Source organism: Talpa europaea, assembly GCF_964194135.1.
Source record: "Talpa europaea genome assembly, chromosome: 6".
NCBI classification, from domain to species: domain Eukaryota; kingdom Metazoa; phylum Chordata; class Mammalia; order Eulipotyphla; family Talpidae; genus Talpa; species Talpa europaea.
In genome coordinates this window covers 83,954,932-83,969,677 of record NC_140072.1, presented here as the reverse complement: position 1 = coordinate 83,969,677, position 14,746 = coordinate 83,954,932, and the positions used below count along the sequence as shown (strand labels likewise).

The 14,746-nt window shown below is 38.9% G+C and overlaps 1 protein-coding gene across 1 annotated transcript in view; it reads left to right on the top strand.

Moving 5' to 3' along the window:
• FREM2 (FRAS1 related extracellular matrix 2) overlaps positions 1-14,746 on the top strand; it is a gene marked incomplete at both ends in the record, with an annotated part of 162,167 nt that overhangs the window by 138,494 nt on the left and 8,927 nt on the right. The window contains 4 exons of the mRNA XM_084234876.1: positions 1,190-1,348; positions 2,698-3,001; positions 5,061-5,192; positions 8,005-8,336. Of these exons, the coding sequence (XP_084091002.1) occupies positions 1,190-1,348; positions 2,698-3,001; positions 5,061-5,192; positions 8,005-8,336 (927 nt within the window). The remainder of the gene's footprint in view (positions 1-1,189; positions 1,349-2,697; positions 3,002-5,060; positions 5,193-8,004; positions 8,337-14,746) is intronic.

The following is a 14,746-nucleotide window of genomic DNA, read 5'->3' as shown; positions in this document are numbered from 1 at the left end:
TTTCCCTATTTTTTTGAAATCAAATTGAGATTTTTTTCCTTAAATATGTTTTATCATTTTATAATCTTTACTACTTCATAGCATTTTCTGCTATAGTGCCTTGCTTTTTAAAGAGTCATCTGTAAAATTCAAGAAGTATGGGCAAAAATTCCTTTTCAAATATAGTTTTATAAATCTTGATGAGATGTGTCTTTTATTAGTGCTTTTAGAGAGTGTTGAATTAAACTTTTTTTGGGTAAAAGGAACAGAGATTCAGTACAACCATTTGAAGTGATGAGAGCTTCTTTCATGAATATGCATGCAAATACAGGCTTGGGATCTGTGATACATAGTTGGATGCCCGAGGTTATTCAGGAGCTAAGGCAAATTCATCAACAAGGTGGTCTTGTTACCTTACCAGAACAGATGTGCACAGATTCCTTTTCTGTCATGACTCAGCCTCTCTCTCTACCTGTGCTTCAGACTTCATATAACTTTCTGCTCATGTAAACTTCCTTTCCCAGCGTCCACTCCAGCATGGCCCTAGGATCTGCCTTCTCTCAGGGAGTCTTTCAACTTTTTCCCACTATCAACTAATTGACTTTTTTTTTTTAAAGATGTATTTATTTATTTATTTATACAAGCACTGGGTACAGTCAGAAGCGCGGAGGGTGAGAGAATTCACCAGAGCCAGAGTGGGGAACAGAACAGGGAGACTGACAACATACACTGCTGAGGGGAGCAGCAGGTGAGACAGGAGAGGTCTGTTGCGCCATGAGGGACCCTCACCCGTGGCCAGGGATTGAACCGGCACTGCAAAAGCTGTGGGTAGCTTCGCAGCCTAGTGCTCAACCGCTGCACCACCAGGGGAGGCCCAACTAATTGACTTTTTCATAGATCATCCATCTCACAACCCCAAGACAAAGTTAGCTATAATTGTCACAATTTGAAGAAAAAAATTAGAGCGCCAATACCTCCTGGGCCACTTGCCTACCAAGCTGCTCTATGCCATGGCTAAGGCAGTGACCAAGGTGCCAGGGTCACGCGGAGCCAACCCCACAAACCCTGAGGCTCTCCAGGAGTCTTGACTGTGACCATCTTCACCATAATGAGCCGGAGACTTGCCAAGCATCGGGAGTATTGTTCTGTACAATAGAAGCCCAGAGAATCTAGTATTTCAATGTTTGTGGTAATAATCTTTTCTTTTTAGGTAACCAAAGCCATTGTGTATATAGAAGAAATGAACAGCATGGCAGACGTCACTTTTCCGTCTGTTCCTCAAATTGTGTCCTTACTGATATACGATGACACTTCTAGAGCTAAAGAGAGTGCTGGACCCGTGTCTGGCTATCCTGTCGTCTGTATCACAGTGAGTTGGAAATTATAAGATTTAGAAAATCATAAAATAATTACTTAAAAGAATTATAAACATTAACCAATATAGTATTGGCTTTGTCACAAGAGGATAAAGTGAGAAAATACTGCAAAGTCTAAGCTTTGAACTTTGGAAAGGAAAATACAGCATTAATCAAATAAAGCTCCCATTTTCCTTCCTTCTTCCAACAGAGGTTTATTAACTGATGTGTACACAGCGTGTTATCTCATGTTATCTCAGCCTGTCACTGATAGAAAGATAAATAAGCTCTGAACTCTACACTGAAGGAATTTAAGGGAAGGGAGAGAAAATTACATAGGGGTCTGTTACTCTCCTATCTGGCATAATGTGATCATCATGAGAATGATACAAACTAGAAGTGTAGCTGCAGCTCCCCCCCCAACTCCATATGTGGGAGTCAAGTGTGAGGGATCATCAGGGGATCCAGACTTTAAGGTAAGAGTCAGATAAGGGAAGATCATCCCTAGAGGAAGTGGTTGCCATGCAAGTTACATCTAGAGGAATAACAAGAAAAAAAAAAGGTATATTATCATTACTGTTTTACTTGCTTTTTCTTGACTCTAAATGATAAGCTCCTGGTGAGCAAAATCTGGAATGTACTGATTTTTATGTCTCAACGGTCCTGATATAATAGTAGACAATATAATAGGTAGACAATAAATGCTTATTTAATTAACAAAGCAGACATAATCATTTGGTGCCAGGTCTTTTAATGTTATAGTGAGGAGGATGAACTTAGTTTGTGGGGTAGCAGGGTGTTCCTGCACAGAATGGCCTGAGCTGAGGGGTTATAGTGGATGTTACCATGGCAGCACCAGGCTAGAAAGGCCCCGGTGTAGACTTGAAGTGGTGCTGGTAATGGGAAGGAAGAGAGCAATTTAAAAAACATTGAAAAGAAGATCAACCAGGCTCACTGACCAACTGGATGTGGGGGAAAAGGAGAGCATGGAGTGAGGTGATGTGGTGAGGGGTGAGAATGTGAAGAAGAGGGAAAAAGAACAAGGATGATTTTGCCAACTCTGAGAATTCAGGAGTTGATGAAATGAGTAACATTGTAATTCATAGCAAGCTGAAGGTAGAAACATCCAGTAAGTTGTATCGAATGCAAAATTTAAGTTCATAAAAATTATCATGACTAGAAATTTGAAAGTTACATGAATAACATAGAAAGAGTTAAAAGCAGTGGGAATGAAAACATTACGATAGACCTTGAGAGGAATGATTTCCATACTGTTCTATACTGTAGTTTTGATAGTTATTGTTTTTTGCGTTCCATACACTTGTGGTCCTAAATATTTATAGGTATTATTTCTTTTTCATAGGCTTGCAACCCTAGGTATTCTGACTATGACAAAACAGGCTCTATTTGTGCGAGCGAGAACATCAATGACACTTTGACGCGGTACCGATGGCTGACCAGCGCTCCCTCTGGCCCTGATGGCGTGACTAGCCCCATGAGAGAAGTGGACTTTGACACCTTTTTCACATCATCCAAGATGATCACTTTGGACTCCATATACTTTCAGCCTGGCTCCCGAGTACAGTGCGCAGCTCGTGCTGTGAATGCCAACGGCGATGAAGGCCTGGAGCTGATGAGCCCTATTGTAACCATCGGCAGAGAAGAAGGTAATGCATTGCCATTTGCATGTGAAGATAACTGGAAAACCATGGAATATCATAAATGTCTTGTATCTGTTTATCAGTTCATCCAAATGTCCCATATATTCCACAGTACACTCTAAGTATATAAAAATGAAAATCTGTTTGTATAAAAATTTTCATTAGAAAACAAATATTTACTCATTTCATGTTTTTGATGATCTGTTATCTACAAGAATTTGGCTGGCATTTAAGTGTTTTATACTGACAGAAAGAAAAATAAGATTTCTGTCTTAAAGGAGTTCAGCTCAAACTGAAGACACACATTCTAGTCTGCACACACATTTAGAAATGCAAAAGTAGGAGTCATTAGTTGGACACTGAATGGATCAGGAAGGTTTAGGTGCTGAAGCTGAACCATGAAAACAGCAGAGGAAAAAAAACATGAGCTATAATTCATGGAACATTCTGGGGACTATAAACAGAAAAATGAAAAGCATATTTAGAGAGAGAAGACTGGGATTCAGAGGTGAAGCAGAATGAGATGGAAGGGTGGCTCAATGCTATGCCAAGGGCAATCCAACTCGGTCGTTGGAGGAGCAGGAGTTTACCGTGGATAGAGAACAAGGTCAGTCCAGAAGAAGTGTGCACATGTGCCCATACTTTGTATTACAAGGGAAGTTGTGTTCAGGGCCAGAGCTCAGAAACACTGGAGTGGAGGAGAGCGTGTAGTGGGAAACAAGACTGAAAACAGAGAAAATCCACTTTATAAACAAATCATTCTGTAGAAGAACTTTTCAATTAGATTTTTTAAAATAGTCTAGAAGATTTTGTTTCTAAAACTTACAGTTTCATACAATGGTTCAGAAGTATATTTGTCCCATAAAGAAATTTACCACTTCTGACAATTATATGTTCAAGATAAATATTTATAAATAATAAAAAAGTATTAGGATTAAAATATGTGATTTTAGTTTCTCTTAAGCACAACTATGTTGGTATCATCCTCCCCAAGAAAGTAAACAATGCCTTAAAATGATTCCCCCTATTAGTAAAGCAATCAAATCAGGTACTAGGACATGCCTTGTGCCTTTGATTTTATTGCTGTTCTAATAAATACATGTCCATTTTCTCTTGTTTGTACAAATAGAAATTTTCTTGAAATTATAATCCAGCTTCTTGGTTGCTTCCATGATATGAAAATGGAAACATCACAATTCTCTGAAAAACATTGAAGAAAGACTTTATTCATATAAACAGTTTTGATTCAAAGAGATAGGTAGGTAGGTAGGTAGGATAGATCCCTTGTTTGGTTACCCTATATTCTTTCTATATGTGAGGAGGAATATTATTGTTTTTCCTTCTGACTTATTTCACTGAGCATATCCCTTCTAGCTCCATCCATGTTACTGCAAATGGCATGAGTTTATCTTTTTGATTGCTAACTAGTATTCCATTGGGTGTGTTTATCGTATCTTCTTGATCCAATCATCTGTTTTTGGACACTTAGATTGTTTCCATATCTTAGCTATTTAAAATAGTGCGGCAGGGCCTCCCCCGTGGCGCAGCGGTTGAGCGCTGGGCTGCGAAGCTGCCCGCAGCCTCTGCAGCATGGGTTAGATCCCCGGCCACCAGCAAGGGTCCCACATGGCACGCAGACCTCTCCTGCCGTGCCCACTGCTCACTTCAGCAGTGTCTTCCATCTGTCTGCCTGTTCTGTTCCCCGCTCTGGCTCTGGTGAATTCTCTCACCCTCCCGTGCTTCTGACTGTACCCAGTGCTTGTATAAATAAATAAATCTTTAAAATAGTGCTGCAATAAACAAAGAAATGCATGTTTCCTTTCAGAATTAGTGTTTTGTGACCTTTGGGAAAATACTTAACCGTTAAGAAGTAGCCACAAGACAGTCTGCTGTGATTACTTCTTAAAATGTAGTCTTTACTTCCTTATGTTGTCATCTCCCGGCAATGCCTTTAGTCCACAGAGAAGTTTAAAGTAAAAGGAAAAATAATAGTGTCTCTTTCAAAAATATTCTTTAATGTGATCTGTTATCTTCTTGTAGCATAAATATGTTTATTTTCTTCCAGGTCTCTGTCAGCCTCGGGTGCCGGGGATAGTGGGAGCTGAGCCTTTCTCAGCCAAGTTGCGCTACACTGGCCCCGAGGACCCAGAACACACAAACTTTATCAAGCTCACTGTCACGATGCCTCACATTGATGGTAGGTGACCAGGGTAAACAAATCCATGGAAGTGGTTTGGGCTTCTCCTTATCTGATTCATTTTAGTGAATACTCTGAATAGTGAGGCACACAGTAAGTGCTCAATTTGCAATTAGAGCTTCAAGTCCTTCTGCTCCTTTCAAGTGTTTCTGCTTTCTTTCTTTTTAAAAGTCATACAATGTAAGCAATATTTAAATTTCGATAAACTTAGTGCTTGTCTAAACACAATGAAACAGGGCCTCCCCGGTGGCGCAGCGGTTGAGCGCTGGGTTGTAAAGCTGCCAGCAGCCTCTTCAGCGCCGGTTCGATCCCCGGCTGCTCCCCGGCCACCAGAGGAGGGTCCCACATGGCGTGCAGAACTCTCCTGCCGCCCGCTGCTCCCCTCAGCAGTGTACTTCGGTCCTTCTGCCTGCTCTGCTCCCCACTCTGGCTCTGGTGGATTCTCTCACCCTCCTGCGCTTCTGACTGTACCCAGTGCTTGTATAAATAAATAAAAAAAAAAAAACAAATCTTTAAAAAAAAAAAAAGTCCATTTAAAAAAAAAAAATAAAAAAACACAATGAAACAAACCTTTGGTTAATGTACTAGCAAAGATGTATCTTCAAAACTCTTGAATTTAAACTGGCAGTAAAATATTCTGGTCTCTCAATTCTTATCATCAACATTTATTTGCTATTTCATAACTGGAATTTTATAAATATTTTCCATATTAACTGTAATGACTTAAATATTTCTTTGGCATTGAAATAAAATTAAAAATATAACTCAAAGTTTTGTGTTCATTTTCTCTGGTTAAGAAAGTGTGGCCAGAATTGGTGAGTCAATAACCTTATCCACATTATATAAACATTTCTCCATGTATACAAGAATTTTCAAGTTTATTCCCTCCAGTCACTGTGTACTTGAAGTAAATCATTAATATTAATTTATTACTTGACATGTTAGTAATATTTTAAGTAGCTAAGGAGAAAGAAACATGGGGAACTAGAAGGTAGAATCCTCTGCCCTTAGAAAAAGAGCATAATTCTGCTTTGCTTATTTCGAGCCTAAACTTGGTGGGAGGTAGATGGGCAACAATCTGCAACTCTTCCAGCATAATGCTGATCCTAACTTTGGCCATCCTAACTTTCGAGTCATGTGGGAAATGAGACTTGGAGTTACAAAGGGCTTAGCAGGAATCCATCAGAAAAACAGACCTCTAACAGTTTCTCCTGTAGAAAAACTGATCCCCTATGTGCTCCTAAGGCTTGGCTTTGCATTTCATTCACTAGTCGGAGCTCTGCCATCGTAGAAGTGGATCAGTTCTTTTGTGGGATCAGAGTTATGCTCTGGGAAAACCTCAAAGGGAGAAATGGTAAGGTTCTAGGGAAGGCCTCATTCATAGACTTTTTGCTGCATTGCTTATGCCAGTGTTCAACAAACTATGGCTCATGGAGTAAATCCCATCTTTGCCTATTTGTCTGTGGTCTACAGGCTAAGCATTTGTCTGTGGTCTACATTTGTTTAATGTTTGGAAAATTCTGAAAGAAGGCTATCTCATGACATATGACAATTACAATATTGTTGTTTTTTTTTAATAATGTGCTTTTTTTTAAGATTTACTTTTTATTTATTTATGCATACAAGAACTGGGGTATAGGCCAGAGGTGCGGCGGGTGAGAGGATTCACCAGAGACGGGGGGGGGCAGAACAGGCAGATCTACTGAAATACACTGCTGTGGGAGCAGGGGGTGAAACATGTCCATGATGAAGTCTGTGGCACACACTTATGTTAGTTCCTTTATTCTTCATTGATGGCAACCTACTCTCCACAGTGGCAGCATTGAGCAGTTGAAGCAGTGGGATCTTATGGCCCACAAATCTTAAAATATTTGCAATTGGGCCCTTTACAGAAGAGGTTTGCCAACCCTTAGCCTATATTGGATAGTAGTAGTTTTCAAACTTTTTGGTCTTAGGACACCCTTCAAATTATTTAGGGTTTTTCACTTTTGTTTTTATGGGATATATTTATTTATGTCAACTGAACTTTAAAACTGAGGAACTGTTAAATATAAGGTTTTCATTTATTTTAAAATAACAAGAAAATATTTGTTACACATTAACATGAAAAATAGGGCCTCCCTAGTGGCGCAAGGTGTTAAGTGCCATACTGTGAAGCTGTCTGCAACCTCTGCGGCATGAGTTCGATCCCTGGCCAGCCAGGGAGCAATCCACATGGTGCAGCAGACCTCTCCTGACTAAACCACTGCTCCCCTCAGCAATGTACTTTGGTCAATCTGCCTGTTCTGTTCCCCACTCTTCTCTGGTGAATCCTTTCACCCCCCGTATCTCTGGCCTGTACCCCAGTTCTTGTATGCATAAATGTTTAAAATGTTTAAAAAAAAACATGAAAAACATAGTTTTAAGAATAACTTTAATTTATAATCAAAAAATTTAATGTGAGTAGCATTGTTCTATTCTTTTGAAAATATTTTTTATATCTGGTTTAATAAAAGAAAGCTATATTCCTATATCTGGTTCTGTATCCAATCTATTGTAATATATGATGTGTTATAGCCAAGAAAATTGGTGTGGAAAAGTCAAGTACTATCTTGTATCATGATGCAAATGACTTTAATGTCACAGATTTCCTGAAATATTCCTGGGGATCCCCAGGAGTCTGAGAACACCCTTTGATTATCACTACTAAACAGTATTTTATAGCAACAGTATTTTATAGTATTTTATTGTCTTGGCAAGAGATAATTTACCCAGCACTCTCAGCCCTTTGCTGTTGGCGAGATTGACACTAATGACTCCAAAATTCTTGCAGGCATGCTCCCTGTCATCTCCACTAAAGAACTTTCCAACTTTGAGCTTACCCTCAGTCCTGATGGCACAAGAGTTGGAAACCACAAGTGCTCCAACCTTCTGGATTACACTGAAGTGAAGACCCACCATGGTTTCTTGACTGATGCTACAAAAAACCCAGAGATCATTGGAGAAACATATCCTTATCAGTACAGCTCATCTATCAGAGGCTCCAGTACCTTGCGCTTCTACCGAAACCTGAATCTTGAGGCCTGTTTATGGGAGTTTGTGAGCTACTATGACATGTCAGAACTGCTTACTGACTGTGGAGGCACCATTGGGACCGATGGTCAGGTATACTTTTGAACATCTGAGCTTTGGTCACTGGATAAACTCATTGGTTTTATATAGTTACATAGGTTTGGATTAAATCCCATTTCCAGTCTTCTACTGGGTGATACAGTCATTAGGCAGAAGAGGAAAGAGATAATTAGCAAGGGTAGTGTGAAAATCCATATCTCTTTCTGCAACAATGTGTCAATTGTATGTACTTTTTTTCTAGCAATGCTTCAAATCTACTTCAATATAAAAATCCAAATACTAATTTGTCTTTGAAATCTACATTATCATTTCTGTGTCCTGGTATAGATGCCTGTGATACATCATGTACTGTCTTAAGAGAGGAGAGACAGGGCCTCTTTGGTGGTGCAGTGGGTTGAGTGTAGCACTGTGAAGCTATCCACAGCCTCTGCAGTGCATTTCATTCGCCAGCCAGGGAGATACACAAATGGCGTGGCAGACCACTCCTGCCTTGCCCGCTGCTCCCCTCAGTAGTGTTTTCAGTTATCTGCCTCTTCTGCTTCCCACTCTGTCTCTGGTGAATTCTCTTACCCTCTCGCACTTCTGGCCTGTACCCCAGTTCTTGTATAAATAAATAAATCTTTAAAAAAAAAGAGAGAGAGAAAGGAGAGACAGTGCTCTAGGTCAGTCTAGCTTTTCTTGCTCCTCACTATCTTTCTTCCTCCCCATCACCTTATTTTTATCTTTTTCCTCCTTCTATCCCCATTTTCTTTTTCTTTCTAGTTCTTTTACATTTTCTTCCCTTTCTGTTTCATTTCTTTATCACTAACATAGAAGTATTTCCATTAAAATCTTATTTTTTCTACTTTGCAATTTCTGACTTCTTTTCATACAACACCGATAGAGTCTACATATGAACACACGCACAAACACACACACACTTCACTCCACCATCATCATCAACAAAGTTGTTCAAATGACAAAGAAGCGGGGTCTCCATTAGTAGTTATAATAATCTAAAACATGCAAGGTGTAGTTTAGAATTGTAATGAATATCTGAACTAAAAGCTGTATTCTGTCCTGGACGAAGCTTATATAAATAAGTTTATACAGTAAAACATTGAATGATACCCAGAAAATATCATGTCATTCAAGAGTTAGTCAAGTTGAGATGATTTTTTTCTGTGCTTTAAAATAAAATAAGATATAAAGCAAGTAGTAGCAAGAGAAAGGTAGGTGGTAATTCACTCTCAGTTTACTCCCACAGCAAAGCAATGAAACATGACCAGTTCAGCTGGTATTGATGTGGATTGGGCAGCCCTCTGCTATGTCTGGGAACTATTGATTTCAAGGTAGTGAGGCCTAATCTTAACCACCATCTCCTCTAAAAGCAGCAAGATATTCAGAAACTTGCAGTTTAGTAAAAATCCCAAACAAAACACCAAGAGAAATACATTGTGGAATGGTAGGAAAAACCTGGGGGTTTGGAATCAAGCACATGCTGATTTAATTTGGTTCTGATATATTCTATGTGTCCTTGAACAAATTACTTATAAGATCCCTCAACCTGCCCTTACCACCTGAAAGATGTGTGGAAGAAAAAGCAATCCTATGCCCAGAATAAAAATGAAGAGTCCTTTTAAATCTACCTCATTCGTTGCCTTCATAAGTCAAGTATCTCTGGTCTCCTCTTCCTCACAGACCTTATTTTCAATCATATTTCCTTTTTGTTCTTCTCAGGATCTTGCTTTAGTCCCAGGATCTATTGGCAACCCAAATGGATGTAGTAAATGGATTGCATTGTAGTTCTGGTTTTTCCTTGTTTAAGTCACTCTGAACCATGGGCCTTTTTTGTAGATCTCATGGGGTTTAGAGTCAGTTTTCCCCCTCAAGGATGTTTTCTGTCTTCTTGGCAAAATGGCAGCACCTTTCCATCTTTGTGCCTTTTCAAGTGAAAACTTCACACTTACCCTGTTTGAGCCGTATCCTATTACATCTATCCACTTCCCCAGTGTATCCCGGGAATTTTTAATGCAAACCTTGCACTCTAATGTGTTCATTTCTTCAGTGAAATCTTACTGTAACACACTCAGTTAAGCTTCATTGGTGTTATTTTTAATCACCATTCCTTTATTTAATTATTTGAGCTCAGTGTTTTTTTTTTTTTTTTCTTCCTATTACTGTACTGCTAGCTAGGGAAAAAAAAAAGCACTGCTCTGCAATTGCGCTGCCAATAGTTCTACTCCATGAGGTGAAAGCTGGCAACTGGAGGTTTCAGTTAAGTTTCTCCTGCTTGAAAGGCTTAGGTTATACAACACTAGGGGTGAGGGAGAGAGGGGTCTGTGCATAACCTAACAGTCCAGTTCTTAACTGGTTTGTGTTACTATATTAAATGAGATGGTTTGTGTTACTATCTTAAATGAGATGGGATATTTATTCTAGTTTCTTTTGAAAGGAGTTTTCTACTTTTGCAGTTATGAAAATTTAATAGTATGGTCCTGGTGATGAGCATCACAGATGACCAGATTCAGTGTGAATCACTGAAATTTCAGGATCTTGATATAAAATCCTAAAAGCCTCAGAATAAACCAAATGGTAATACAATTTAATAAAATACATTGTTCACTCTCCTAGAGTAAAGCTCAGGATGACTACCTTGCTTTCCCCACTTTCACCCTTCAGCTTAAGCTTAAGCTTCTCCTTTTTCCTTCTTACTGATGTCCTCTTACACTCTTTGGCCCCTGGCCACATACCACATTATTCAAATATAGCTAAGAGAAAATAAAGTTTGAATTATAATAGAAGACATATGACTCTTTGAGATATTTTCCTACTTTTTTTTTTGGAGGTGACATTGGTTTATAACACTATTTATGATTCAGGGGAATAAATTCACAGTTCCTCTGATTATTCTCCTAATTTTATCCCAATAGTTTTGGGTTCTAGAAATAAAAGAAAATATCTAGTAATAGTAGTAACAGTAACAATATTGATATTAACTAACATTATTTAATGTTTATTATGTCTGACATTCTTCTAAGTACTTGACATGGTTTCACGAATTCTGTCACACTGGGACAAATACTAATTTTGTCCACTTATGAGAGATAAGAAAGCTGAAGCAAAGACAATTCAACTACCTTACTCAAGCTCATGTTGTGTACAAGCCTATGCTCTTAATCACTTGTGATACTTATGTGAGGAATTAATTGAGTGAATTGAATGTCATTTAATGGCTTACCTGTAGGAACAAATATGGTCATAGGTATGATCGTAAGAAAAGCAAATGAATTGTTCCCTCTTGGTGCAAGAATGCTGCCTACCAGCCATCAAAAAAAATGTGTGCCAGATTATATCTACACCTAAGACTGATAAAATTATGCAAATCTGTGCCTTAAGCCCAATGGTCTGCAGCTTTTTGAGTACAGGTAGATCAAATGTAAATGAAAACACATTTCATGAGATAGCATTGCAAGGAAAACAAACCAAATGCTTCATGAACACACTCTATTGTACTTGCAAATTTGATAAGAATTTTATGAATTTTCACATTTCTGCATGCAGGCAGGGAAATCAGACAAAAATAATGATAACTATCATTATGACCAAATGTGCTCCAAGCAGCTTCATGTTTAATTGCCCATCCCACTGCACACAGTACCGGAAGCAGGCCAGTGCTGCCCTAGGTCTGTGTATCCTCTGCCAAGTACACAATCCTGGCCATGCATCTAATAGATGTCACTTTCTCTCTTCTAGTCCTTTTATAGACTTGGCACCTTCGATCAAGATAATAACCGTGCAAATAAAATTTACCACCTGATAATTGCTTCTTCCAGGAACATGATGATGAAGTGATTCCCCCCCCCCAAAGTTCTTAATAGCTAAAGCTACTGCCATGAAATAGTGCCAAGTTCTTGCATTTTTCTTTGTGACTGAAAAGCTATTTCTAACACACCCTGAAACGATTCTCTGTTTCCTAACCTCCATAGTCAGATTATTCAATTTACAAGAAAGAATTACAAAACTGAAGGAATCTTCTGGAATATCCAGGATAGTTACTGGTTAACAGCAATTAAATTTTATTAAGTTTTATGCAGTTTGACTATAGATTGCTTTAACTAATATAAGATGAATTGTGCTTTTGCCATCTTATTCATTGTACATTTATTCACTAAGTGAAACGGAGTCTTTTTAACTATGGATTTTTTTTTTATTTCTTTCTTGAAAAATTACTTCTTTTAAAAATAAAAGTCCTCCATTCATTCCATATCTCATCAACCTGGCTGATGAGTTTACACTACAAGATCAGAATCTTAACTCTTACCTAATGAAGTAAATTGCCACTGCTAACATCGATTGAGGGGCTTGAATAAGAAATGCAACCTTACTTCCAGTACTTAGAACATGAAATTATAGTGTATTTCTGAGAAAAGAGTTTGCTTTTGGAAAGGTGAAAGTTTTTTCTTTGTTGCACAGTTCAAGGAATAATTTTTCTTTATAATGCATTTGAATCAGAAACATGGAGCTTTAAGGCTGGAATATACTTTAGAAGCCATCTCTTCCTATTCCTTTATTTTACACTTAGTATACTGATTTGCTCTTTCTTACATGCAAGTCACTCTAAATAATTTTTTAAGAAATAATATAAAGAATCTAAAATATATAATTTTCATGAAATACGTTGTTTTGGGGCCTCCCTGGTGGTACAAGGGGTTAAGCACAGCACCATGAAGCTGTCCGCAACCATTGCAGCACAAGTTCGATTCCGGGGCAGAGAGATACCCACATGGTGCAGCAGACCTCTCTGGGAGGAGAAGATAGTTGTATTTCCCTTAATATTCTGCAAAATTAAAGAATTAGATATGATAGGTTTGTTACTGGAAATGCTGAGTCCTTATGCCTGTCACTACAGATGTCAATGAGCAGAAACAGGAATTGAATCTATAAGAAGTGCTTTTATTTAGATAGCTTGTCAGTGATCTGAGAGCAGTGGGCATATCACTCTGAAGAAACCATTGACATCTCATCTCAAGCTGGCTTTCTTGTATTGAGTTAAACGAAGACCGTCTTAAGTGAATCAGTTTATCAAAACAATTGATATTCATGGTATTTGTTACACTCAGCTCCAAGGGTTTGTTCTTCCAATCATCCTGACCTTATTACATCCTGGCCTGCTGAGATTGGTTAATTTCTAATGGCATCAATATCCAGCACTCATTTGGTCATCACAGGGCAGGAGTCCCAGTTCAAAGCAACATTTTTAGTTTAAAAAGAACAGATCAGGGGCCTCCCTGGTGGCACAAGGGGTTAAGTCTCAGCACTATGAGGCTATCAACAGCTACTGCAGCACAAGTTCCATCACATAGCGCAGCAGACCTCTCCTTCTCACCCGGTACTCCCCTCAGCAGTGTATTTCAGTTGGTCTGCCTGTTCTGTTCCCCACTCTGTCTCTGGTGAATCCTCTCACCCTCATGCACCTCTCGCCTGTACCCCAGCTCTTGAATGCATAAATAAATAAATCTTTAAAAAAAAAGAGAGAGAAAACAGACGTATAGCCTGGAGTGCAGCCTGTGCTAGGTGTACATGTGCAGATTCCTATGCGAGGTGTGGTGCCCCTCCCTTCCTCCCTTGCCTGCTGTCAACTTTTGTTAGGTGATTTTAGAACCACCATCAGCTTTGTTTGGAATGTGATGATGGAATATGAGAGAGCAGAAAAAGTATGGGCCAAAGACTGGGCTCTGATACTATCAGGTTTGCTCAGAAAGCTTAAAGAATTTGCTTTATTTCTTTCAGTGTTAATTTTCCTTCTCTCTCCCTCTATCCATCATGCATTCATCCAGCCTTCTATGCATCTACACATACACATAAATGAGATTATGGAGGAGAAAAATATTGAATAACTTTTATTGTGTGCCTAATACAATGTCTGAGATGTTGTAATTGCTCAATAAACATCTTCATGGCCCCTAATCTACCTGAAAAACATGGGTTTTTTTTCAGTTATTATTTTGATGAAGTATACTATTTTCTTACATCCCTATTAAATGTTGACGGTACAGGATTTCTCCCCTCAGATATGGTCACCCTAGCTCTCCCACCACCAAGGCGCTCATAGTCCTCCACCATAGCCCATTGTTTGTCCTCTCCTCTTCCCTCTCCCTCCTCCCTTCCTGAATGACTCAGACTTATGGTCATCTTTCAAGGTTTGTCTTTGTCTGATGCTTTGTTTGGTTTCAAAAGAATTATTTTAAAGCAAGACACCAACTAATTTTTTTAAAGATTTATTTATTTATGCATACAAGAACTGGGTACAGGCCAGAGGTGTGGGAGGTGAGAGGATTCACCAGAGACAGAGTGGGGACCAGAACAGGCAGATTGACTGAAATACACTGCTGAAGGGAGCAGCGGGTAAGTCAGGAGAGGTCCGCTGTGCCATGTGGGTAGCTCCCTGGCCTGGGATCAAA